Source organism: Limanda limanda, chromosome 15, assembly GCF_963576545.1.
Source record: "Limanda limanda chromosome 15, fLimLim1.1, whole genome shotgun sequence".
NCBI classification, from domain to species: domain Eukaryota; kingdom Metazoa; phylum Chordata; class Actinopteri; order Pleuronectiformes; family Pleuronectidae; genus Limanda; species Limanda limanda.
Genome location: NC_083650.1, coordinates 16,737,126 through 16,762,242, shown reverse-complemented (window position 1 = coordinate 16,762,242; position 25,117 = coordinate 16,737,126). Strand labels below are relative to the sequence as shown.

General features: G+C 43.2%; 2 protein-coding genes across 3 annotated transcripts in view; one reads left to right on the top strand and one right to left on the bottom strand.

The window, feature by feature from the left end:
• macrod2 (mono-ADP ribosylhydrolase 2) overlaps positions 1-25,117 on the bottom strand; it is a 423,714-nt gene that overhangs the window by 343,879 nt on the left and 54,718 nt on the right. The gene's annotated exons all lie outside the window — the stretch shown is intronic.
• Positions 1,209-5,421, top strand: flrt3 (fibronectin leucine rich transmembrane 3). Its single transcript, XM_061087507.1, has 2 exons — positions 1,209-1,372; positions 2,326-5,421. Exon 2 carries the CDS (start codon positions 2,368-2,370, stop codon positions 4,318-4,320), a length of 1,953 nt encoding a protein of 650 aa, XP_060943490.1. The 5' UTR covers positions 1,209-1,372; positions 2,326-2,367; the 3' UTR covers positions 4,321-5,421.

The following is a 25,117-nucleotide window of genomic DNA, read 5'->3' as shown; positions in this document are numbered from 1 at the left end:
TCTCCTCCATATGAAATTATAATGAGCCTCATCTGTCACAAAGTGCTTTTAAATTATGTGGGTGATTCAGTAATCACTGATTGGATCTACTTGTCCTCTCGAATGTGGAAACCTGGACTGTTCTTGTTTTTAAACTCGCATACTATACATTTCTTAATCGCAGTACTTGTTTTCATGTAAAACACCAAAAGATCAGCCAAGCAGTGAGCTGGACGGAGAAAGGCATATGGGCTCCACCCCCTGAGCCATTGTGTTGGGGCCTAGATCACTGTTGTCTTTCGTATGCATAGACATTCTTTGTTGTATCACCATAGAAAAGAAGCGTGGTGTGTTCGAGTAACGGGCTACAAAAGGTCAACAGGCAAAACCGTGGCCAAGAAGAAAGGGCATTTCTAAATACGTATTCACAGTGTAAAATAGGCCAGAGTTCAGGATCAAAAGTACATATAATTTATCTATACTAAAATCTATGACTGAAACGGGTACAGACAATATACTGGGGTGCAGAGAATATAATCCTAAATTTGGCCCTGAATTTAAACAAAATAACACAAAAACAATTAACGTTTTATTGCACTTGGTAATGTCATTGCACCATTTTGTAATATGTGAATGTTGGCACTAAATGTGTTTGTCTCTGCTCCTTTTCCAGAACACAAACCCAGGTGTGTGGAGGACACAGTATGAGTCCAGCTGCAGATGCATAAAGGAGGCTGGGTCCACCAGGATAAGCACCTTGCCTCGTTTTGCCCCTTAGAGGAGAAGACAACGTTGGTTATCTGCTCCAGGAAAAGGGACCAAAGGCCTGGATTAATGTGTATACAGGCTCGACAAGGGAGCCGAGGATTCTGGGTTACCTGTAGACCTGGAGTACACCAGTGAACAAGCTTGGATTGAGCCTGTGGCACAGGGGATTGGCATGGCTCAGACCAGCTTTGTGTCAACTCATCATGCCTGTCGGGCCTGATTGCAGAAAAGAGCCTTTGCTAAAGCGCGGCCCGTCCTGCACACGGATCACTATACAACATCCAAAAACTCTAATCTGCAGTTATGGCTTTTGAGCTTGACAATTTCCACACCCGTAAGGATTTTTAATATTACCTGTGTGGCCATGCTTTGTCAGTGAGTGGGGATGCTTTTTCTACAGGCTTATCTGCCATGGTAAAGGCATTGAAAGCATGAGCCTCTGACAACACAGAGGAGGTCATCGTCCAAACAAGGATCAGCTCAGCAAACACTGACCAGGTCAGGATATCACAAGGAAACCCCTTGGACAAACTTTTCCTTTCAGGAAGGATAAGAGCAAATTCAAGAGGAAATCTTGATTGGATTTTTGGAGGCTGGAGAGGATTTACTACATCGTATACATCAGGTACGACAAATACAGATGGCTTTGCTTCTTTCCACTTCGCTGACCCGACCACAATTTCTAATGAGACGTTCAGGAAGAGAGGTCATGGCAGGAATGCATAAATAAAGCAATACATTAGTATTAGCCTAATTAAAAAGGATCTACACACTGACAGAGACAGACAACCAGTTGGCCCCTTCTGCTCTGTTAATTTGATGATTATCCACTGTAGCTGTGTAGATTTTAAAATTCAAAAATATTGTTATTTAAAACATTCAATGCACATCTTCCATGCACAGCATACAAATAACAAAAAAACAAGTCCTTGGAATTTAATGTACTGAAAACCTTCATCTCGTCTCTGTTCAGAGATATTTCTTCCCTAACATCTATAGCTACTTAAACCCCCACAATTTGAATGGTGAAAGGCATGGGGAATGGTCTAACAGGACTTAAGAGTATGTCGCTTTCACAACAGTTCATCAACAAAGCCTGACTTTGTTCACCCTCGTGGTCTTGCAGCGATGAAAGGCAGCCTTGAGATACAGAAACGTGTAAAACAACTAGGGAATGCTATTACATTTCACAAGTCAGGGCCAAAAAGCACAGAGATCCAATTCACAGAGCGCCGTACTTGGAACATGTCTTCTCAAAGAGAAGAGGAAAATAAAGCAGTTATTTTTCTAATGCAGGTTATTTTAAAAACTTTTAATCCTAGGAAATCTTTAATCCGGTCGGTTACGAACAGCTATCTCAGAAGCAAACACCTTATCTTAAAAAGAAGTTACATTGTATTTTCACCGTCAAAAAAATACAAATGATAGGTTCATATCAGTTTAATAGAAAATCGTTGACTGTTACTTAATCCAGAAAGTGTTACAGGCAGCTTTCTAACACCCAGCAATTATGAGAACAGGAATGTGTCTCTCCTTGAAAAATCTTGTCTTAAATGTACCCTTGTGTCTTCTCCCCAGGGGCTCTTGAGCGATTAGACTGCCAGGCGACACAGCTTCAAGATGGTGCGTCAAAGCAAGGCCAATATCCTCTTCCTCATCAGGGTTGGGCTGCTGCTGGGTCTTGCTAACCCCCTGGTGACCTCTGCCTCGTGTCCCTCGGCCTGCCGCTGTGATGGGACCTTTATCTACTGTAATGACCGTGGCCTGACTTCCATCCCCACTGGTATGCCCCTGAATGCTACAGTGCTCTTTCTGCAAAACAATCGCATTAAGAGCGCGGGCATACCTACAGAGCTACGCACTCTCGTCAACGTGGAGAAGATCTACCTGTACTGCAACAATCTGGATGAGTTCCCGCGTAACCTTCCTCTCGGGCTTAAAGAGCTCCACCTTCAGGAGAACAATGTTCGGATGATTACCCATGACACTTTAGCTCAGATTCCCTACATCGAGGAGCTGCACCTGGATGATAACTCTGTATCAGCAGTCAGCATAGAGGAGGGGGCCTTCAGGGACAGTTCTCACCTCAGATTGCTTTTCCTCTCCAGAAACCACCTAAGCACCATCCCTTCAGGCCTCCCCATGAGTATTGAGGAGCTGCGCTTTGATGACAACCGCATCTCCTCCATCTCAGAGCAGTCGCTGCAAGATCTCATCAACCTGAAGCGGCTAATCCTGGATGGTAACCTGCTTAACAACCATGGGATTGGGGAGATGGCTTTCATCAACCTGATCAACCTGACGGAGCTCTCGCTAATGAGGAACTCCCTGACATCGCCGCCAGCCAACCTGCCCGGCACCAGTATGGAGAAGCTGCAGCTACAAGATAATCATATTAATCGAGTCCCGCCCGGGGCTTTTGCCTTCCTTAGGCAGTTGTATCGCCTGGACCTGTCCGGTAACAACCTGAGCAGCCTCCCACAGGGTGTATTTGAAGATCTGGACAATCTCACACAGCTGCTGCTACGCAACAACCCCTGGCAGTGCACTTGCAGAATGAAATGGGTGCGCGACTGGTTGAGGTCATTACCAACTAAGGTGAATGTACGTGGCTTCATGTGCCAGGGTCCGGATAAAGTCAAAGGCATGGCGATTAAAGATCTCACTACGGACATGTTTGACTGCTCAGATTCAGAGATCAACCCAATGTATGAGACAAGCACAGTCTCCAACACTGTGCGCCCCTCACAGCCCAAGTGGCCGTCGTTTGTGACCAGAAGGCCGGTGATAAAAGGACCCGACATCAGTAAGAATCACCGCATCTCTACCACCTCTACAGGCAGAAAGATCATCACCATCAGTGTGAAGTCAAGTAATGCAGATACAATTCACATATCATGGAGGGTGTCACAGCCCATGACTGCCCTACGGCTTAGTTGGTTAAAGCTGGGACACAGCCCTGCCTTTGGGTCCATCACTGAGACCATTGTGCAGGGGGAGAAGAAGGAGTACCTGCTCACTGCGCTGGAGCCAGAGTCTTCCTATAGGATATGCATGGTTCCCATGGAGACCAGCAACATTTACCTGTCAGACGAGACCCCTGTCTGCATCGAGACGGAGACCGGTTCTCACAAATCATACAACCCAACCACAACTTTAAACAGAGAGCAGGAGAAAGAGCCTTACAAAAATTCCAGTCTGCCTTTGGCTGCTATCATCGGTGGGGCTGTGGCTCTTTTGGCAATAATCATGTTGGCACTAGTGTGCTGGTATGTCCACAGGAACGGTTCACTATTTTCCAGGAACTGCACCTACAACAAAGGTCGTCGGAGAAAGGATGACTATGCTGAGGCTGGCACAAAGAAGGACAACTCCATCCTTGAAATACGGGAGACTTCTTTTCAAATGATTCCAATAAATCACCTGCCTGTGTCCAAGGAGGAGTTTATGATACACACGATTTTCCCACCTAATGGCCTGAGTTTATACAAAAGCCCACATAGCGAGAACAGTATTAACAACAGGAGCTACAGAGACAGTGGAATACCAGATTCAGACCATTCCCATTCATGATATTGCGCATGGACACTCATGATGCGTGCGTTACTTCAACAGAGTGGTGAGACTTTCAAAAAACACTGGATCTATAAGACTAAGAAAGCAATGGACTGTACATTTGCCATATAATTTATATTTAAGGACATTTTATGAAGACGGAGAACGTTCCAGTTGCAGGCCATCACTGAACCATCAGTGGGTATGGTAACTAACTGCAAGTCTATATTTTAGGGATTTGTAGTAATTTGTACTGTATTTCCTTTGCTTAAGGTTATCAACCTACTAAAAGAAACTCTGTGTTCTACTGAGATATGATGACTTGTCAACTGTGAAAGTGGGTTTTCATTGCTGTGTTGAACAATCAGACTTTAGAAAACCTTGTAGTATAAGCACAGCTCATTCTTTTAACTTTGTGGCTGTCTGAAAAACAAAAAGGCAAAAAAATGACATGACGTAAAACTAATTTGCAAAGTAGGCATGTTGCCCTCTAAAAGAACGAGCGGTCAGTAGCTGTCGCCTCATTTTATGGACCAAGAGTCTTGACCTAGTATTCACCTGGTATTGAGTACAAATAACTAAAGATGAGGTGCCATGCTTTATTTCTCTGCTTTGTTCAGTGTGTGTTGTTTTCTGTTCGCAAGAAGAAGAAGAAACACAGCAAAGCAACCCGAGCAGGGCTCCAGTGTTTCTGATGGGACTGTAGGCCACAGCACAGGGCAGATAAAGCACACCGACCTTAAGGAGCGTTCTGCTCCTCAAACAAGTAGACTGGACAGGCTGACACAGAGGACCCCCCGCTATCTCTATTTGTACAAGCCAACAATGCCCGGACAACAATGGCGGCGTTCTTTAGTACCATGTACCATACGTCATTCTAGTCACCAGGCCAAAAAGACAGATTTGGCCTGTAGAGCTACCACAGTGTCAGAAAGTCCTTGTTATGAGTGTTATTTTGTATTATTTTTTTCAGATGAACACACTTTTATGTTGCCACAATTTGAAGTTAACTGTTCTTTACAATTGAAAACCAAAGTGCATTGTATGCCCTTTGGCCAGTCTTGTATGTGCCTTGATCCAATGCTTATTGTATTTAGCTTTTTAAGAAACCAGTGACTTTTTTTCATACACACTTGAATATGAAAAATATTGGTCATATTACAAAATAAAAGTGGACAAAAATAATGTTGCTCTTTCTTACCCCGAGTTCAACAAATCCTACAAAAGTAATGATTATGTTCTTCTCACTATAATCTCATCATGCTTTGATATAATTGCTAAATTTATTTTTGCTACTATTGAGAGTTCTATCTTGGCACAAATGTGAAAGCCCCGGGAGTAAAAGAGAGGGCTAAAGCCGACCTGTTTTATTCATTTATTTCTCAATTTACGATGTAGACACACTATCTAAAATTGCCTAGAGGTGCAAACATAACCCACTGAATTTGTTTCCTTCACTTTGATCTAAACTCTGAAGCCTTAGCTCATAGCCCTAAAACCAAATCTCCCCTTCCAAGACACAGTAAACTATTTAACAGTACCGCAGATACTGGTCTTGAAAACCCAGTTTTCCACTCCATGGTCAGTGAGCACAGCAACATCTGCTTGAGGCTGCTGTTGTTCTTTCGTGCGGTGAAGCCATGTGTGACTTATCCGATTGGCCAGAGAGAGAAATATCACAGTCGAGTAGAACTAGGGCTGTGGAGAAATTAGACTCTGGGGTTTGATGAACCTCTGAGGCACCAGAAAACTAATGACAAGCCACCATATGGAGGGTGGGACACATAGACCCTGCTGGGGATGCCCGTCCCTGCAGAGGACAGAGTATATATACACTGCTCCGGGCTCTAGGCCGCTCACTTAATGACATGGTTGCAGCTCAGCCGAGCAAGGGCCCACAAAAGGTACACATGCTAAAGTAGTAAAATATCCTGTTTCTCAATTTCACACGTGCATGCAGAAGAACATCTTGTGAAGGTTAAAATAAAGTCAATGCTTTTCAGATTGTACTCTCTTGACCAAACTCTTACACAAAAGCACACATGTATTCAGTGTGTATCACAAAAAAATCCTGCAGACCCACTTTCACACACCCACAAGCTCTTAACACAGTGGAAGCTTTAATTACAGAAAGGGGAGCCGCTAAAAGCTGCACAAGTGATCCAAACCTTAAGTATACACTAACCCTGCCCTACACACTAAATATAAATCACATTAACTTGGAATTAAAGTAAACAGAGGGTTTACTTTTAGAATACTGAATAGTAATAGTTTCCATATGAACGCTTTCAACAGAGTTGGTTCTTTGACTGTAAAGCTCTAGTTCCGTCTTACTTCAGGAAACTACATAAGGGAAACCTAGGAATGTTAGTCATTTTTCTGTCATCAAGCTGAAGTCGGAGCATCCTTGACAGAGGAAACATTCATCACCTGTTTATGAGGGCCTTCTGCAGAAACAAAGACAAAACAATGGGATGTGCTATGATCTGTTTCGAGGTAAATTAAAACAAACAAACAAAAACAAAAATAAGGTTTTCATATTGATATTATTTACTTAGTGGAAGATGACTAAGCAGAGATCTCAGCTGGCTTCACCGGATCAGCTTCTCATTGATGAATGAGGTGGCTTTTCAAACATAGATAGTAATTTATTGTAAAGTGTTATTTTTGATGCAGTAAGACTGATGAGTTCACTGCGACAGAGGAAACATTTATCACCTGTTTATGAGGGCCTTCTGCAGAAACAAAGAAAAAACAATGGGATGTGCTATGATCTGTTTCGAGGTAAATTAAAACAAACAAAAACAAGCTGTAAGGTTTTCATATTGATATTATTTACTTAGTGGAAGATCACTAAGCAGAAGTCTCAGCTGGCTTCACAGGATCAGCTTCTCTTTGATGAATGAGGTGGCTTTTCAAATGTAAACAGTTCTTTATTGCAGTTTCCATATCGCCATAGTAATGGCAAGAACAGCCTAAATTTAAAGTGTTATTTTTGATGCAGTAAGAATGATGAGTTCACTGCGATACTAAAGCTAGCACAGTCATCTTTCATGTCATTTCATAATCTGTGTTTTTTTTAGATAAAGTTAATCACTGACAGGGCTTTGTAGTGGTTGAAGTATGACCACTAGAACTGACAGCTCCAAAGCTCATGGAAGGAGCAAGCTGCCGTTACATATTCTCTCACCTGTGTGATAAATTATAGTTTAGCCAAATGGTGAAAGGAGCGTGCCATTGTTGTGACATTCACTGAAAACAATACATTAAACTCAGCAGCTTTGTGCATTTGGTTCGACCCAAGTTTCAGGCAAAATTGATGAACCCGACTGCTCACGACCCCGAGTGACCTCACTTATCACTCGCGACCCTTGACCCGTCAGTCCCTTTAAACAATTCCTTAATCGCTCTCATGTCCCCACTGGGGTCATACACCTCTTTAAACAACCCAAGATGCCACATGCATTTGTCTCCTAAGTGACACACACAGACCCTAATTATGTTTGTCTTTTATCTAACCCTCAGATGAGAACTAATGGGGGCAGCTGCACTGTCTGCCCCAGGCCTCTGTTAGTCCTATTGTAGTGTACTGGTCAGGCAGCCGGTCACATTTGCATTCCTATAGATGCTCTTATCAAAGCACCCCTGGATGACCTCATCGTGGTCAGTGGCGGCGCCCGGGTTCTTCTCCATCAGCACCATTAGCAGGATCCACAGCAAAAAAAAGCACAGGCCATGTGACCCACTGACTGATTGGAGGTCAGGAATGTCAGGTCACACTTGGTTCAAGGATCTCAAGAGATGACAAATAGATGCATATCAGTGCCCACAAAATAAAGGCAGTCATCGGGGACTCATCAGGGAGAGGCAACCTGTCCACCATAGGGATGCGCTGCTCCGGAGAAACCCCCCCTGGTATTCATTTCATGAAAGCCAGAAATTATGGGGGAAAACACTTTGGAACAAAAAGGTCAGATGTTTAGCTAATGGTTTAATTTGCCTTTAGAGCCACACAAGCGACTCGCAGCATAAGGTTAAGCCAATGAGTTGATACAGAGAGGACCAATTGGGGAGTTGTTTCTCTCAGCGATTTCAGCGAAGTGAGATGGTTTGTCAAATAATGCAACGACTCTCCAAATCCACAGTTGTTTGATTCAACCTTGATTTTTGAGCCACGGTTCAGTTAATACGTTGTTTTATGTTCCCTAACCAACCCCCCCTCCCCCCTCCACAAGCTGCTGACTTAAATGTGCCTGGGAGGGATCTGCAATATCAGGGTTATTATCCATCTTGAGCTTATTAAAGTAGTAGTCTAACTTTTACTGCAGGCCTGATCGCTCAATCACGGACAAATTCAATTACCTGACACCTGCTGCGGGAAAACCATCACATTCTAACGTGTAACATTAACACAATATACAGCTTGCCCTTACTTTAAATAGAGCAATCATTTTGAGATTTATTTGTATGATAGTATTGATTCAAAACAGATAAATCCGTTTTGTTACATCAGTTAAGTAATAGCTGTAGCAGCTTCCATATCCCAGTTCCATCGTCCCGGCACCATAATAACCAGATGGTACAGTAAAGGGGATGATTTACAAAATCTAGCTTTATTCAACATTTTGTTTTTAGAAAAAATTAATAAAGAACATAAACCCATTGTTTTAAAACCTTGCAAAACTTCTCCTTTATCAACACATACGACTTTACCCCAAAACAACCACACATTCAAAACAAAAATTTAAAAAAGGGCCTTTTGCTGATCCCCCTCCCTCACTTCCTGTTGCACACAGCTCGCACATCAACTGACCCATGATTTAATGGCTGCTAAACGCTGAGTAGCCGTGTGCTGTGGTCAGTCGGCAAACTGAGTATCAGGGCCTCCCACAAAGTCTGCACTTTTGCCTGTGTGCGTGTGCATGTGCATGTGCGTGTGTGTGTGTGTGTGTGTGTGTGTGTGTGTGTGTGTGTGTGTGTTTGCGTTATAAAAACAGAGCACAGACTATTGATGCGCTGATGTGAAGTACTTACTGCTTACATTTATCTTTTGCCACAGCGTACACGGCTCACTCACATTCATCTTAATCTCTTTGGCTCTTTATATATTCATTCATTCAAATATGCTGTTATTAATGCAAACATGTTTGTGAATTTCTCGTTGTAGTCACTGAGATACATGCAAATCAGTGTCTATGCTGGGAATTACAGGCTGGGGACGCTTCTTCAAAGTCGAGTCAACAAACGAGGCTTTTGCCTGCCATTTGCTATTTATTCCTGTACGTTTTGCGCTGAAGAAGAGGAGGGGCATGCTGACAACCTGAGCCTTTAACAAAAGGGACAGGATGTTTTTGATTTCCAAGCCGTGTTCATCACACGTTCATAATTCAACTTGACGGCAGGCTCGTGCCAGCCCACGCACGTCTGCATATGCAAGACTACGTATATACTGTCCGGGTAATTGTGAACGCTATAGGCGCTGTGATTACTTGTGCATATAAAGCAGTGCACGTGATCTGATGAACAAAAACAGATCATATCCATGGTACTTATTGATATGCATGCAGGCACAGTGACCCGAAGCCGTCGCCTTCCTTTCTTCCGACAGTTGGTCCCGAGTCTGTGGCTTTGTCGCTCTCAGTCACAAGCACAGATTGATACTTTGAGCCATAAAGGCGCGTAGGGGTGAAAACACTGTGTCCAGTGAGAGATGTGTCGCTGTGAGTGATGTGCTTCTGTGTGCGTGGGTGGGTGGGTGGGTGGGTGGGTGGGTGGGGTGTTGTCTTCCACCCTCTGTCTCTGATGAGCCCCCCCCCCCCCTCTCCACCAGGCCAGGACCCTCTCCATCTCTTCACATTACCCAGTGACCTGAAACCACCGGGCCAAAAAAGCCTAACCAGCTCCTCCGTCTTCTTAATGAATCCAATTTTTTGCCTGAGAGCACAAGCCGTGCACATACATCCGCGGCAATTCTAAATTAACTGACATTAATACAAATTAACAACAGCCACAGCCGTCAAGACGGTGCCGCCCCACAATGGCGTGACAATGACGATGTATCTATATCGCTGTGAGAGGACGGCAACTTATTATAAAGCCCAAAATGCAGTCAATACTCTCATTTACAACAGGCTATAACCAAAACAAAAGCAGAGGAGCTGATTGGTGCCGGTGCCATTACACTATGAACTATACACAATATGTTATGAAAATATCCATATAATTGACTCTGCTGTATGGCAGCCATTAATTCCTGTCCTCCATTAAGTGGTTTGAATGATCTTGTAAGAGGCCATACATCTCATGATGCCCTTTATGAGATCAACGCCACATCCCCCTCAGAACTTAATCGACCCTCAGCCCCATTTGTCCGTGAAGTCTGATGCAGAGGAATAATTATTTCATTCCTTTACGGGTTCTGAGGGGTCCGGCTTGTCCATTACCCACAGCGGATCTGCAGCGCTGCAGTGGGAGGCCGACGCTCCTCTTCGATCCGTTCTCTTCTCCCATTTTATGTTAAGCCAGCTTTAAATGTCAGTACAGTATTTGCATGCCAGTGTTGCTCGTGTCTGCAGCTCATTATTTTCAGATGTTGACAGCCTAATCGCATGCAAGTTGAGCCCACTTTGCTAACCTAATGGTTGCTACCGCCGAGTCATACTGAGCAGCAAGGCAAGATTTCCGATCTGCAGCGCTCGCCCGTAGCTGGACAATCAGGGAGGAAACCCATAAAAGGCTAGCCTTCATCAAAGAGCGCTTGGGTTGACTTTGTTTTCCTCCAACATGCCTGCCGCTGGAGAGCTGAGATGTGAAGATGCTGCCATTGAGTCTGAGGAGACATCGACAGCGCATTCATTTTGAAAGAGGAACAGAGAAACGCGATCAAGGGGTTTGTTGATCGAAAAGATGTTTTTGCCGTCCTTCCTACAGGATTCGGAAAAAGTTTAATTTATCAGCTGGCCTCGATGGTCGCTTATTTAACATACGTCACATACTACGTTGCTCTGATTGGCTGTAGGTCTATCCAATTGAGCGAAGAGGCATTTTTTTTCCTGGTTCGGTTGAAACACGCCCCATAATCACAGCCCAATGGAGTGGTCTCAGACTCATATTCTGACTAGAATTATGAGTATGACAACGTCAGGCTAAGAAAAGGTAGCAGCCCGGTATAATCAGCTCATCTGTAATGACAGGAAATGTTCCATGCTGACCATCACGCAGCAGCTTCTTCTACATATCAACGATGCACCAAGACGGCCAATATCATTTACATACATCACATGTTGTGGCTTTGATTCCTCTCCGCATACCCCTGACTCTGTTCTCCCGAAGATGAAGACCGAGCAGGGCAGGTTATTTACCTCCGCAGGTCTGATTTAACCCTCCTGACAGTTTGACCGTCAGGTAAAAGCTCAGTCCATCTCTTCAGAGAAGTCCATCCTGCCCCTCATTCACTCAGACATCCTGCACGTCTCAGCTGCAGCTCACACACACAGACATTTGCTTAAGGGTGGCAATGTTTTGGTGCTTCTCCAAGAGGTGCAGATTTCAGCAGCGTCAGCACCTTTTAGGATTGTAAATACAAGCTGTCGCCATTCATCAGGCCACTAGAAGGAGAACGCAGACACTTCAAGGCCTCATTATTTCACTGTCGTCAAGCGACTCGACATAAGCTCACTGCAGTGCAGCAACGGGGTGGCATCCCTTCTCCAGTTGAGGCCGACAAAAGGTTATTGAGATCCCATGAAGACCGGGTGCACTCACATAGTTCAGTCACAGTTACCCAAACTCTTGCAGACAGAGTCGGTGGAGCTGACGTCGGAGGGTTTAAACACGTGAATGCAGTTAGCGGCCTATCTCCCGCTTTCAGACGTGCAGGAAAGTGACAGCGGTGTCATCCTGGAACTATACAAGTTATGCACACAGCCCTGCAGCGGGTTGAAAGACTGCAGTAAAAGAACCACCACCGCTGCCCCCCCCCACCACCCCGCCTCACCGCAGCATCCAAACCGGCACATAATAGAAAGTAAAGAGGGAAAAGTTTGGTGGAGAAGCCACCAGTGGGCCGGGGCGGGGTGGAGGGATGTGGGATTAATTAAAAGCTGCTGTCACTGTGGTGTGCTGGTGACACGCAGCCACACGATTACTGAGATCTCTGTGTGAGAAGAATTTGCTCCCACAACTCATTTCCTCCCCACTGAGGGGGGGGGGGGTAAAATGGGACCTTCTGTTGTACAAAACACTAAGAAAGAGAGAATCATTTTTCATTTGGAGGAATTTGAGAATCCAAATGGAAGGAGAAGGGGTCGGGGTGGGAGAACAAGGATGAGGAGACATTCTTTTGTTTTTTTGAATAAAAATCTCCTCAATCTATTTCAATCGAGTGGTACACTGGGCTGGTGGGGGGGGGGGAGGTCAGAGGATCTAAGCCACTGTAATCCTAAGCTTGCAGCTGCTTAAAACCTGCCCAAGTTAACACAGGGGGATATGTGTGTGTGTGTCTATAGACACTATCACACTCATGCAGCTTAAACTAACATCTGGCAATGTTACCATATCTAACTTTCTTGGGATGTTTAATCTCTTCGTTGCAACCAAGACACCGAAACAATTATTGAATCACAAAACATGCATGCATGACCAAATAAGACTTTACTCTTGATCTAGCACAAGGAATGATTACGAGTTAACTATATTGAAAATGTAATAACAATTTTAGTCATAGAAATAAAATATTCACTGGTTCCAAGCTCTTCTACCTTTTCTAATATCAAAATCTTTGACATCTTTGTGTTTTGGACTAGTGGTTAAACAAAAAACAACAAATGAAAAGGGTCACTAGAAGATTTTCAATTAATTACTCAAAAAAAATTACACAATATACAAACTATTACAATTTTAGAATATCTGAATATTTAAAAGAATCGAGTTCAAGCATGCACATTATAAAGTAGTATATTATGTTATATAAGTCAATACATTTCCTGTAAAGACTAGAATGACATTAAATTATAACGTTGATGTTCAACGATATTAAAACAGCTATGGTTCCTTGTTTTCCCGACAGTTAGTTTGAAGATAATTACGAAATAAAGATCTAATGTTTGCATTGATTCTTGGGACTGAACCTGATATTTCAAAAACCTCAATGTGTTAGCTGCTGCCATAGACTGGATATTAAGATGGACGACTTGCCGATGCAATATAATGAGAGCTGCATAAAATGACATTACACGTTCAAAATTATTGGACGTGTACTTTGATATTTTAGTTTGGTCCATGTCCCAACAGCGAACATAGAGGAGGCCGGGTTCACCTACACTGCAGTCAGCCACTAGGGGGCGATCGAAAAACTTTGGCCTCACTTTTGAGGAGCTTTCATGTTATGTATATTTTTACATCGTCTAAGGCAGCTTCCCAAAATGGTTCATGAAGTTGTGGCGTTACAACAAAAACGCTTTATTTTTGTAAATAGTTTATAACGGTGAAATAATCGGTAATTTTCCCAATTTGTAAAACAGACAGGCGGAAGGTGTGGGTTGCCAGATTCATGCCCTTCTGTGAATACATTCACGACACTGATGAAGAGTCAAATTAAAATGTCTTAGGGAAGTTTGAAAGATATTCCCACCTGCTCTAAGTGTTGTCAGAGTGAGACATAAAGCTACCAGGCTGCAGTGCTAAAGGTTACACCCCAGCCACAGATGTAATTAACAACAATTCTTATTAGAGGTGATAGCTGTGGTAAAAACAGGATACTGTAGATGTGGGAGACAGCGATGGGGCTTATTAATTCACACTTAACTCTTCCTGTAAGGCAGATAGAGTTAAAAAAAAAACACACACACACACACACACACACTGAGGAAGTTTGGAAACTGTACATATGCGTGACCTCGGTTAGGCAGCAGTTTCATCAGGGGAAAATAATCACACTCACTAAATGATATCCAATTACCCCCCTCCATGCTTAAGAGACTGTTCCCCCTACTACCTTAATAAACCAGAGATTGTGAGCACCTCACAAATTAAAGCTCTTCAGGAGTCAGATGAAAATTTAATACAACCAGAAGCTTTAAGGCTACTAATTATTCATCTCCTTTAATATGCCGACAGTTCGTTTAAACAAAAAACTTAGGCAGAGGAGGAAAGTTTCCAGTTTCAGAAAAACACTGCTGGGAAAGCTGGCAGGCCCATTCTTCATTCTCTAATTAAGCTGGATTATTATTAGCTGGAGACACAACTGACGAAGAAGACATACATTGATGGAAGTCGCCGCACTAATGAAATCAGGAGATGCCAGGAAATGCATGCTGCGAAGATGATGCAATTATGAAGGGTTTCTACCGTTTGTAGCTCAGAGGCTAACGGTGAACTATGAATATACATCAAAAGAACTGAAATAAAGGGAAAAGGAACCACGTTATTTATATTTTTTTTACGACGACAATGCTTCGCTTGAGGCAGACGCTCTCTATGCATACATCTGTCTTCTGCATATTTCCTGTGTTTTCAGGCCTGAAGCATAAGGCCCAAATGTTCCCAGACTGGTGCTAATGTGACAAGGGTGATGGCTTTTGTGTAGAGTCACCAGAAGTTGTCAATGGCACCACGGGCTCGGCCATTAATCACACAGTCGCCCGGTTGTGTGCATACATGACACGGGGGCAGGGTCATAATGGAAGGGGGTTGAGCCCGGGAACATGGACCCTTGCCCCGGGAGCCCCAGCGGACTTGAATGAAGAGGCTCCACACATTCATGGTTACCAGGTCACTAATCAAATTATGTTGATAGCCAGGGATAGCACACAGGACAACTGAATTCATTTAGTATCCCTCACCTCCATTGTCTCTGCTGTGTGGGTGCATCACTGGGGGCTGGGATAGATAAGTAACCCCGCTTTTCTTCTCAATCCCTCCAAATGAATAGGCTGTCTTGTGAGAGAAATGAATTAAACACCACAATTAGGAGCATAGGTGATCTGGAGAAACCCTGATGACATCGCTGTCACGGCAAGAAAAACTATGCAAATGCAAATCATTAACATGAGCCAGATGGTCATAGATTTGGGCAAATTAACTTAGTGAGGCATTGGTAATGTCTCATATTATCAATAAGGCCAATGCACAATTGGGCAACCTATGCAAGAGAAATAAAAGAGGGGGATGCAGAGGTGAGATCTGTCCATCCATCACTCGAGGTGATCATTTGGTTATGTGTGTCCCCTGAGGTGACTAAACACAACAACACGGGCACTAGGTCAGTGTGTGTGTGTGTGTGTGTGTGTGTGTGTGTGTGTGTGTGTGTGTGTGTGTGTGTGTGTGTGTGTGTGTGTGTGTGTGTGTGTGTGTGTGTGTGTGTGTGTGTGTGTGTGTGTGTGTCATTCACGCATACCCCAAAAGTCCCAAAGTGATCCGATGCCTTTGCCATATAGCATTTTAATTAACCCTACGTTGACAGAGCGGATCTGGCAGGTTCTGTATGTCTAAGGGCTTGGGTGAGAGGGTGGCGAGCAGAGAGGAACATGACAGCGGGGTTAATGTCGAACGCACCCAAAGGCACAATACAGCGAGCAGCAGGTCCGTTCCTGGACAGGTGCTCCTCCCGGGGTCAGCCACCGACTCCCCAACCGCACAAAGCCACCGTCTGCCACCGCAAGTCGGACGCCGCAAGGTCAGAAACGGAGAAACACGTGGCCTCAGCTGACCCTGGTAAGTGTGATGAATTTTTAATGATTCCAATAAAACCAAATATTTACTCACGTTGGAGCCCTTTTCTATTACAGGTTAGAAATATACCAGTTGGGGGTTTACTTAGATGGCTTGCTCCTTTCTCTGACTCCTGCTCTTGTCCTGAGGTGCAGTTAATTTGAGCAGCTTAAATGTGAATTTGACAGGGCATAGAAGATGTATTATCACCGGTGGTTTCTTTGCTTAGGGAAATTTGTCATTTCAATGACCATTTAAGCTCACATTTCACACAAAGTGTGATTTGAATATAAAGTTGATCATACATTTAAACCATCTTAAGACGCCCTTGAAAAATGCAAATCTGAGAATGATTAATAGAAACCTTTAATGTGTGGTGGCCATTGTTTCATGGCCTGGGGTGGGCCAAGGTGGGCGGCTGCACACGTTGGTGGCACAACTGCGGGTCAGGTTGTCAATGCTTAATCATTTCCGGCCACAATACTAAATACTGTGAAGGTGAACAGTGTGACTATGCCCCAATGTGAAAAATTGTAATTCGCTGTCAAAAGGAGAACCGCTTTAAATTATACCTGCAAGAAATGCCAAGGAATTTGTCTTGGTGACAAATGTCTCTTTGTGGAGGAAAGAGAAACTGAACGTTCAGCAGTATATGTACAGACAGACACTGTATAAGGTCAACAGGAACTCATCCGCTGTGCTAAAAGGCAGAGCAATACCAACCCAAGCAGAATATTATTAACCCCACTATTAAATTTATTTGAACTTTTCTTACGCCTCATCTGAAATAATTGCAATTGAGTGCATGAATGCCGATTCTTTTCTCCCCCTTAGCACGCTCCCAACTCGGATGGATTACATCTGCCCCTCCAGCTCTCAATGCTGGTTCGCCTGTCTTTCAGTCTGAGATTGAAATATGCATAGGTCATGTGCAATGAGGCCAGTGATTATAACAGAAGAACGCATCAATATTACAGGGTGCATGACACCACTGCTCCACACTGCCAATAAGCAGAACAAATGGCTGATGTATTGACTGACTGGATGCCTGACCAAGACAATGGGCTTCATTGGATACCCTGTCATTTAAGAGACAGCAATTAGCTGGTTTTATTGCAAATCACAGAGGCTGCTGAAAAGGAGCAAAGTTCCTCACTCGGTTGTTGTGAGATGAGAGATGCAGAGGAATGACGGTGGTAAAGGATTTATTTTTTTTTTTCTCCACAGGCTCAAGTGCTTGAATTGAAAAAAACTAAAACGAAACAGTCTGAGTGGTTCTCTATGAGCACGCGATCATGACAGGATTATAAACTATGGAAGAGGAGAAAAAGGAAGACCTAAGTATAACATGGGCAGGGGAAATTAGAAAAGAAAAGAAATAAGGAAAATGGCTAGAGGGGCAGATCATCAAACTAAGACTGTAAATTTAAAATCTAATTTGGGCAATAAAAAATATGGGCTGCAGGCCCTGCAAATTTTGCGAATAAATGTAACTGCTGTTGTGTTACAAAGAATAAATCAAGATCTGATCTGAAAATAATGTGGACGTTACAAATGAATGTCCACCTATGGTAGCCATGACTACCTGCTGTTAAGTCATAGTTAATATGCCAAACAAGCTGCTAATTACTCATCTGATTGTTGTTGCATTCAGTCATTAAGACTGACCTCTCTGTTAATTAAACAAAACATGATTAAGACACAGCCCACGGTTCATCTTTTCGAATCAAATTAAAATATAAAGCCGTGTTTCTGTCTTGATGAAACCATTATTTAAAACGGGAGTGCAGCCACCGGGTGAACACACAGCATATTAAGAAAGAAAGGACAAAACAGTGAGAAAAGATGTGAGTGTTAAAATAAAGAGAGATTAGTTTGGTAACTATAAACAGCCTTCCTGACTCCACCTGTCACAGAGAAGTGAGCGCACACTCAGCGAGGGTGAGAGGAGGAAAAAAGACGCAAACGGATGAGAACAGTCACAGCCGTCGCCACATATAGAAAGGGAGGGAGTAATATGGATATTGTAACAAACATACGGGGGAGAGAAGAAAGGCAGAAAGGCAGAAAGGCGGCGACACATCATTAATATAAAGCTGTGAAAGAACACACGGTGATGTTCCCAAGAAGCAAAGAGTGATAAGTTGAATTAAAGAATAACGGAAACAAGACCACATCTCCCTAGAGACGGTCATTCTGCCTTCACCCCCCCAGGCATGCACACTTCGAAATGTTAAGATGGCAATGCATTAAACTCCAGGGGTTCGGCTTCACCACTAGGAGCTCTGCTAAATGGCAGTTTTCCCTGTTATCCCTCCATTATTCCTCCATGTTCTGACCTATTCACGAAGCTGCTGAGATCAACTTTTACTCAGAGTCCAAGCTAAGTGAAACGGTTGACCTTGTCCCGGCAGAGGACATGCTTCATGAATGGACTTTCTCATTATGCCCTCCGTGGCTGATTCATAATTCATCATAATAATGGAAGTATAATGAAACATGTAATTACCGCGGCCTTGTTCACAAATAAGATGTCATGTTACCGGGACATGTGCGATATCTTAAGCACCAGCTGCATCGAACAGTGCAGCCATGAAACTACAGGGACGGACAATACGTTCAAAGCAGCGTGTTATCAAAAGTGCAATATTACTGAATCTTTGAGGACTTTATAACACAGACTGGCACGAAGGAAGGTATTGCAGACATTAGAAACTCAAAACAAATAGTCTGAAATCTAAATCAATACAAACTGCACTTTTAAAACACTTCAAGCGAGTTGCACTGTTTGCAGGGATTTTATTGTAATGCAGAACCCAGAGAGGATTGCTGGTGAGGAGCTAATGAACTGGACCGAGGCTGGATCCCCACGTCCTTCCTGTTCCATGCCGGCATAATCACTCTCTCCCTGGAGTGTGCTGCGCTTGTATTTCTTTATATGTGAAGTGTGCCGATACATGTATTGTGTTATTTCGATTTAGCTGTTGGATTTTATATTTCCACAGTAAATATTAGCATAGTAAGGCTGTGTGTTGTCTACGGCAGCTTCAATTAAACTAAGATGCAAATTATCGGGTGAAATCCTCACATAAATTGGTGTCAGACCACAGAGTGAGTTATTCAATTATTCAATACAAGCAGCAGATTGAATTCTCAACATGACCTCTTTGTCAAGCACTTGCACCTATAGAGCACAGTATGTTCACCATTAGCAGCGATTTTAATTATACGCTTCGTAGTATTAGATGTATGCATTATAATCCTAACAATATTACTAATGAATTCAAAAAGTGTTAATAGTGTATTAATAGTGTAATATTTTCAAGGTGTTACATTAAAGCAATTATTATATATATATATAAAATTAGACTTTTTGCAAAACACCAAAATAGATATCAGGAAACAATGCATTACAATAAATTAATAAATTACATGGAATGTATTATAGTGCAGATGAGCCAAAAAGAGTAATCACTGTAACAATAGGGATTTGAATAAGCTTCAGTCTAAACCTCACGCAATCAGTACACATTACAATTCTCGATCATGTTTAATGCAGATTCTTTATACTCTCATTATTCATCTGCGCCCTGTGATTTTAGGGAGTAAAAAAGGGACGAAAGTGAGACTGCCTCCAAATGAAGGTGCTAATGCTCCGATTGTGTTAAGATAATGCACCTGATGAGGCCATTTCATAGCCGGGCTTCATGTTGGCCAGCAAGCTTCATTAGTCGCAGCCTCCAAAATGGCACTCAAACTGAATGGCCAAATGGTTATCAAGTGCTAAGAGCCATACCGGGGACCTGTGCCATGCACCATAAACCTCGGATATTAATTAACATCAGTTGTTCGCAGAGTTTATTGGCTGATGCCTTTTTAATTGACACTTGCTACGACCGGTGAATTCATAAGGTACATTCCGCTGTGGGAGGGCGAAAAAGACAAATTAAAGTCAATTAGTTTGAGGCAGATTGAAGGAGGAGATGACCGAGCAGACGAGAGCGGAGCAGCCAGGCCACAAGAGCTCGGGTTCAGACGGAAATCCAGACTCATGGGGAGACCAAGTGTCTGCCGACGTGCGATAAGGACAGCACAGAGACTGTAGCGCACTGCCCTGCACTGTTGCTTCAGAAAAACGGTGGGGGGGGGAGTTATGACCAGGGTCAGGCCTGCAGCAGGACCGGTTTTAAGAAAGCTCTATTCCCAGAGAGGCCCACTGATATGTGGAGAACAGGCCACTTTTGTTCTTTATTTACATTCTTCCTGGATTGGCTGGGATGAATTATGGAGTCTATTTTGGTTTGCAATGGGGTTGATGAGGGAGCGGGCCAAGATACAAGTGAAACCTCAGTTGCTTTGAGCCCCACAAGCCATAGTTTAAGAGCGTGTCCTCCGAAGGCAGCGAGATGTCCCTGACAGCATGGAAAACATGAGAGAGAGAGAGAGTGTTTGGCCCAAGCAACACTATCAAAGCCAACTGGAGAGAGGACGATCAAAAAGATCCATAGCAGAGGTTTACAGGTGTTCCCGCCAACACTATGACGTTTCATGCATAGCGTGTGTGTGGAAATAGCATCCATACACTTAATACTCTGCTGCAAAAGCTAATAAATACAGCAAGGACACTGAGCCAATCTCAAGACGAAATCTCTGGCATGAAAAATTGTCCATAAAAAGCTCGATTTGACGGGTTAAGAAACTCGAAAAACGTGTTTTCAACTCCAGAGTGAATCGCTATTCTGAAAGTATTATGATCGCATCGAGGGAAGGATACAGTCCTTAGTGGTAAATCAACAGTGACCGGCTATGCAAATCAATCTCATACAGACTAGAAACTGAGCTCGGGGGCTACAAGTTGCCAAAATGGATATTTCAAAAATTCTTTACACATGGATAAAATCCAAAAGAGGCATTGGCTGCAAGATGTGAAACGGGACAAAAAATGGCTAAAATACCAGTAAAGGGCTGATCAGTCATCAGGGGATTATGACAATGGGCTAGACTGTGTTGTACTGACATCACTGAAATTGAAATATCTGGGTGTGTTGGCAAATGTACAACAATCAGAGGAACACACAAAAAACAACTACTGCACAAATACGTATAAATCTTAATAAAGCAGAAGTAAAGTCCTCACCTATGTCTGTGGCACGTGACCGTACTCAGTCCACCACTCTAATGAAAACTATACTGTTTGAAATTAAGGATGAAAATTCTGTACTTTGTCTGTGTTCGGCTTCATCTCCAAATCCGGGACAATTAAAATCAATTGCTGTGACTTCCGAGTGTGGGTTGGGTTCAAATTAGCAAAGTTTTTTCGTTACAGATTTGACCTAAATTAACCTCTCTATGGCGATAGGAAACTAGAATTAACATCTTGCGGTTGAATGTCTTCAATAACTAGTCACATTGCATTTTTAAGCCAGGTTGTATGTAGTGATGACTCTGACTAAAGTAAAACCTTTTTTTGAAGTATGTAGGGATATAAATAAAAAAGATTCCACTTGAACTCTGCTTGACTTTGTCGTTCTTGTTCTGCCGGATTCCCTCTGTATTAGTGTCTGAATTCATTGAGAGAAACAAAAAACTCCAGCGCTGGATGTTGCTGCAGAGAAAAAACAAAATCTAAAAAGCGTGGATGCTTCACACACGTCCTCGATCCGACAGCACAGAAAATCTATACAAACAGCACAGATTCAAGGTGAGCATCACCTATTCAGTATAATCTCACGTGAAATACGATCACAATTGCCCCGTCTGTTCCCGAGCTCTGGCGTTGAATAATGACCAGGAAGGTGTTTCTACAGAGCATTATGATGTCACACGCGGCTGACCTTCAACTTTTCAAAATGAAATGCCATCACTTCATCCCATTAGTGTGACACTTTAGTGTGAGAAAGTTTGTTATAAGTGGCACACAAATGCTTGTGTTGCCAAAAAGTTGCTTGTTGAGGCCACAGTGACCTTGATACTTGACAGTTGAACAAAATCGGCTCAGTTCATCCTTGAGCCCAAGTTAACGTTTGTGCCGAATTGGAAAAAAGAAAAAAAAAACCCTCAAGGTATTTCTGAGAGATCATGTTCATGAAGAGCATGAAAACATCCTTTCCTCCGCCAACATTCATAAGCAGCCCCAAATGTAAAAAATAGGTCTTGCCATTACTTATAATGATTCGATTTCCTTTTTTACTCTTTACAATCTCATATTAGCAGCCCAAGTATTACATTTGATGAACGCTTGCCACATCCATGAGAGTCTGCCACCAGCAGGTTGTTCACCTGTTCACGCACATCAGACATTTCCTGAGACTCGTGAGGAGCTGCGGGTGCCGGCAGTGACAAAAATACAGAAATCCGAACCGCCACGGTAACGGATTGAGAGAAAAAAACTCCTATCGCTCTCTTGCCACGATTCAGTGTGAGCTCATGTAGGGATGGGCATTCGATTAAATTGTCTTCATCGATCGTCGGGAGAGTTAATGACGAATTTTCGATTAATCATTAATATTTTTATATTAAAATTCACTATTTATGGGCTGTTAAAATGCAGTGAAAATAGAAAAAACACAGCGTGTTTCCTCATTGAGGTCTTTATTACAAGATGAACAACTATTGTGGCAGTTAAACGGATCCGTTCAATGGTTACACTTGAAAATATGCGCTGCTGTCCTCCTAAGCCCCGCTGAGAGAGCAGCTAGCCGCTGAGAGCTAGCTGGATTTCACGGTTCTCGACCTCTTAGTCCGGTCGTTGTCACATCCTCACTCCCGGAACCCCTCCACCAGACCCGGCTTTGTCCGGGTCCGAAGAGGCTAGCTATGCGGCGGCTAGCTGCGGAGCTCGGCTGAATGTCCGCACACGGACCCTCAGTCTACGGGGAAGGGAACCCGGAGAGACCCGGGTCTGGGTGAGGTTCCGGGATTGATAACATGACAACAACCGGACTGAGAGGTCGAGAACCGTCAAATCCAGCTAGCTCCGCGGCTAGCTGCTGGTCTCTCAGCGGGGCTTGTCGAGTAGAACTCCGGGCTGCTTCCTACAGCTGCTGACATCGTCACTGTGCTGCGTTCAGGCAACTCGGATATTCCGACCTCCTACTTGAAGAAGAGCAGTGGACTCCTCATGCGCTCATGAAGACGTATAGCTTCGCAGTGTTGGCAGTGAATTCAACATAATTTCGTCTAAGACAAAATAATGTCCTCGACGAAATTCTTTATGATCAATTAATCGATTGTCGATTAATTATGCCCATCCCTAAGCTCATGCACCATCCCTGTGGAAAGCAGATCTGTGCCTTTAATGTGGGGAGAAGCAGTGTTAGCCTCACACAGTGTTTTATTGTAACAGACGTGGCGTTTTCATGTCTGCGAGGACCGTTAAGGTAATTCATTTAGGACGCTGGTGTTATTCACAAGCCTCGGCGATATTAACAACTTTCATACTTTTGGATATTTCCACATTTACATAATAATAATTTGTAACGCGCTCAAATGAGCATAATGAAGTCGAGGGAGTGTGAGAGCCATGAATCGTCTTTGTGTCAGGAGCTGAATGGGAGTGTGTGAGTGATGTGGTGGCGTGTATGGGAGCGTGTCAGACGCTGTTTGGATTCATGCAGTTTCAGACTGTCACAGATAAAGGGGAGCGTCACGTTTCTGTTTCTTCTCAAACAGAAGTTCAAACACAACACACGTATATCCACGCGTTTACCTCAGTGGAGCTGCAGTGGTTGGAGCTGCATGCAGACACTAGCAAGTTGACGTGGTCACAATGATGCTGATGGTAAGTGTAATGTTCACCATGTTCACCGATCCCAACTAGAGCCATACTGATACTTGTGAGTCAGCATTAAACACACAAAGTGGAGCTGAGCCTGATGAGACGGTTTTGTTTAAATGGTATTTTAATGAAAACACCAAAGTACTGGACACATTTAAATTCTGACCTGATAATCGGACAAGATGGAAAGTAGAGGAATGATCAAGTCATTACAATTCCTACATGATTGTCTGTATATAATTTCAAAGCATCTCACCCAATAGAGAGGTTTCACTAAAAACAAAAAGAATAAATAATAATACGGTGGTGCTGTGACTCGTCAGTGAATCGTTAAAGACAGTATGCATCATCATCTGGGGACCAAGAATGTTTCCACAAAATTTCATGGCACAGAATGGTAGAGAATTAGATATTTCAGGCTGGATCAAAGAGGGGGGGGGGGGGGGGGCTGATCAACAAACATTGCCATCTGCAGAGTCACATTACTAACAACACACCATATGTGGTGTTGTGTCCTAAGGGTAGCTGTCTCAGCACATCCAAACCCGAATGTGAAAAACTTGTTGTGCCAGCATATCCGGATATCACTGACTAATATATGCACCTTTCATAACTGCATAAAAGGCATATAGCACAACAAATATATTTTAGAAATAAAGCCACTTCATTCATATTAAAATGGTCGTAGTTAGACATGGTGGCATGTTTTGAAATGGTGTTGTTTTGTGCAGAACAAAGGTCCAACAAGATCGGAGGCCCTGAGGATGAGGACCCAGCGCACGGCGAGAAGAAAACACGCCTGGTCTCCTCCGTGCAGTCATTAACCTTTCTCCAGCAGGGAAGGCCGCGTGCTTCTCTTCACACACTTCATTAACAAGCTCCCTTTCATAGACTAATTCTCGTTTCAAATTTGCTCTTTGTTAATTAGAAGCAGGTTTAACCTCAGAAAAAGCTTCTTTTCTATTTACTTTTTAATAATATAGCCCCGTGTCGCGGAATTGGCAAAAAAACACACTGTCCAAGGTAGGCACTGTGAAAAAAATGTATTGGCAAGTAATTGCGTGTTGATGGAAATGCATTTGTGCTTTTCAAGTCTTAAATAAAAGCTTGTGGCCTGTGTTGGATTTTCTTCAGTTGTTTTTCCTAATTAAGTCCTGTTTTCAGGGGGGATTTAAAATAGGCCAATGAAGCGACCTGATAAAAGGGAGGGTTATAACGGCCTTCTCATCCAGTAAATGAACCTTGGCTGCCTTCTGCACCCAAAATGTAACAGGTTTGTGATCAATTCTGGCTCCGGAAAAGTATTCACAAGCTTAGAGAACAAAAGAT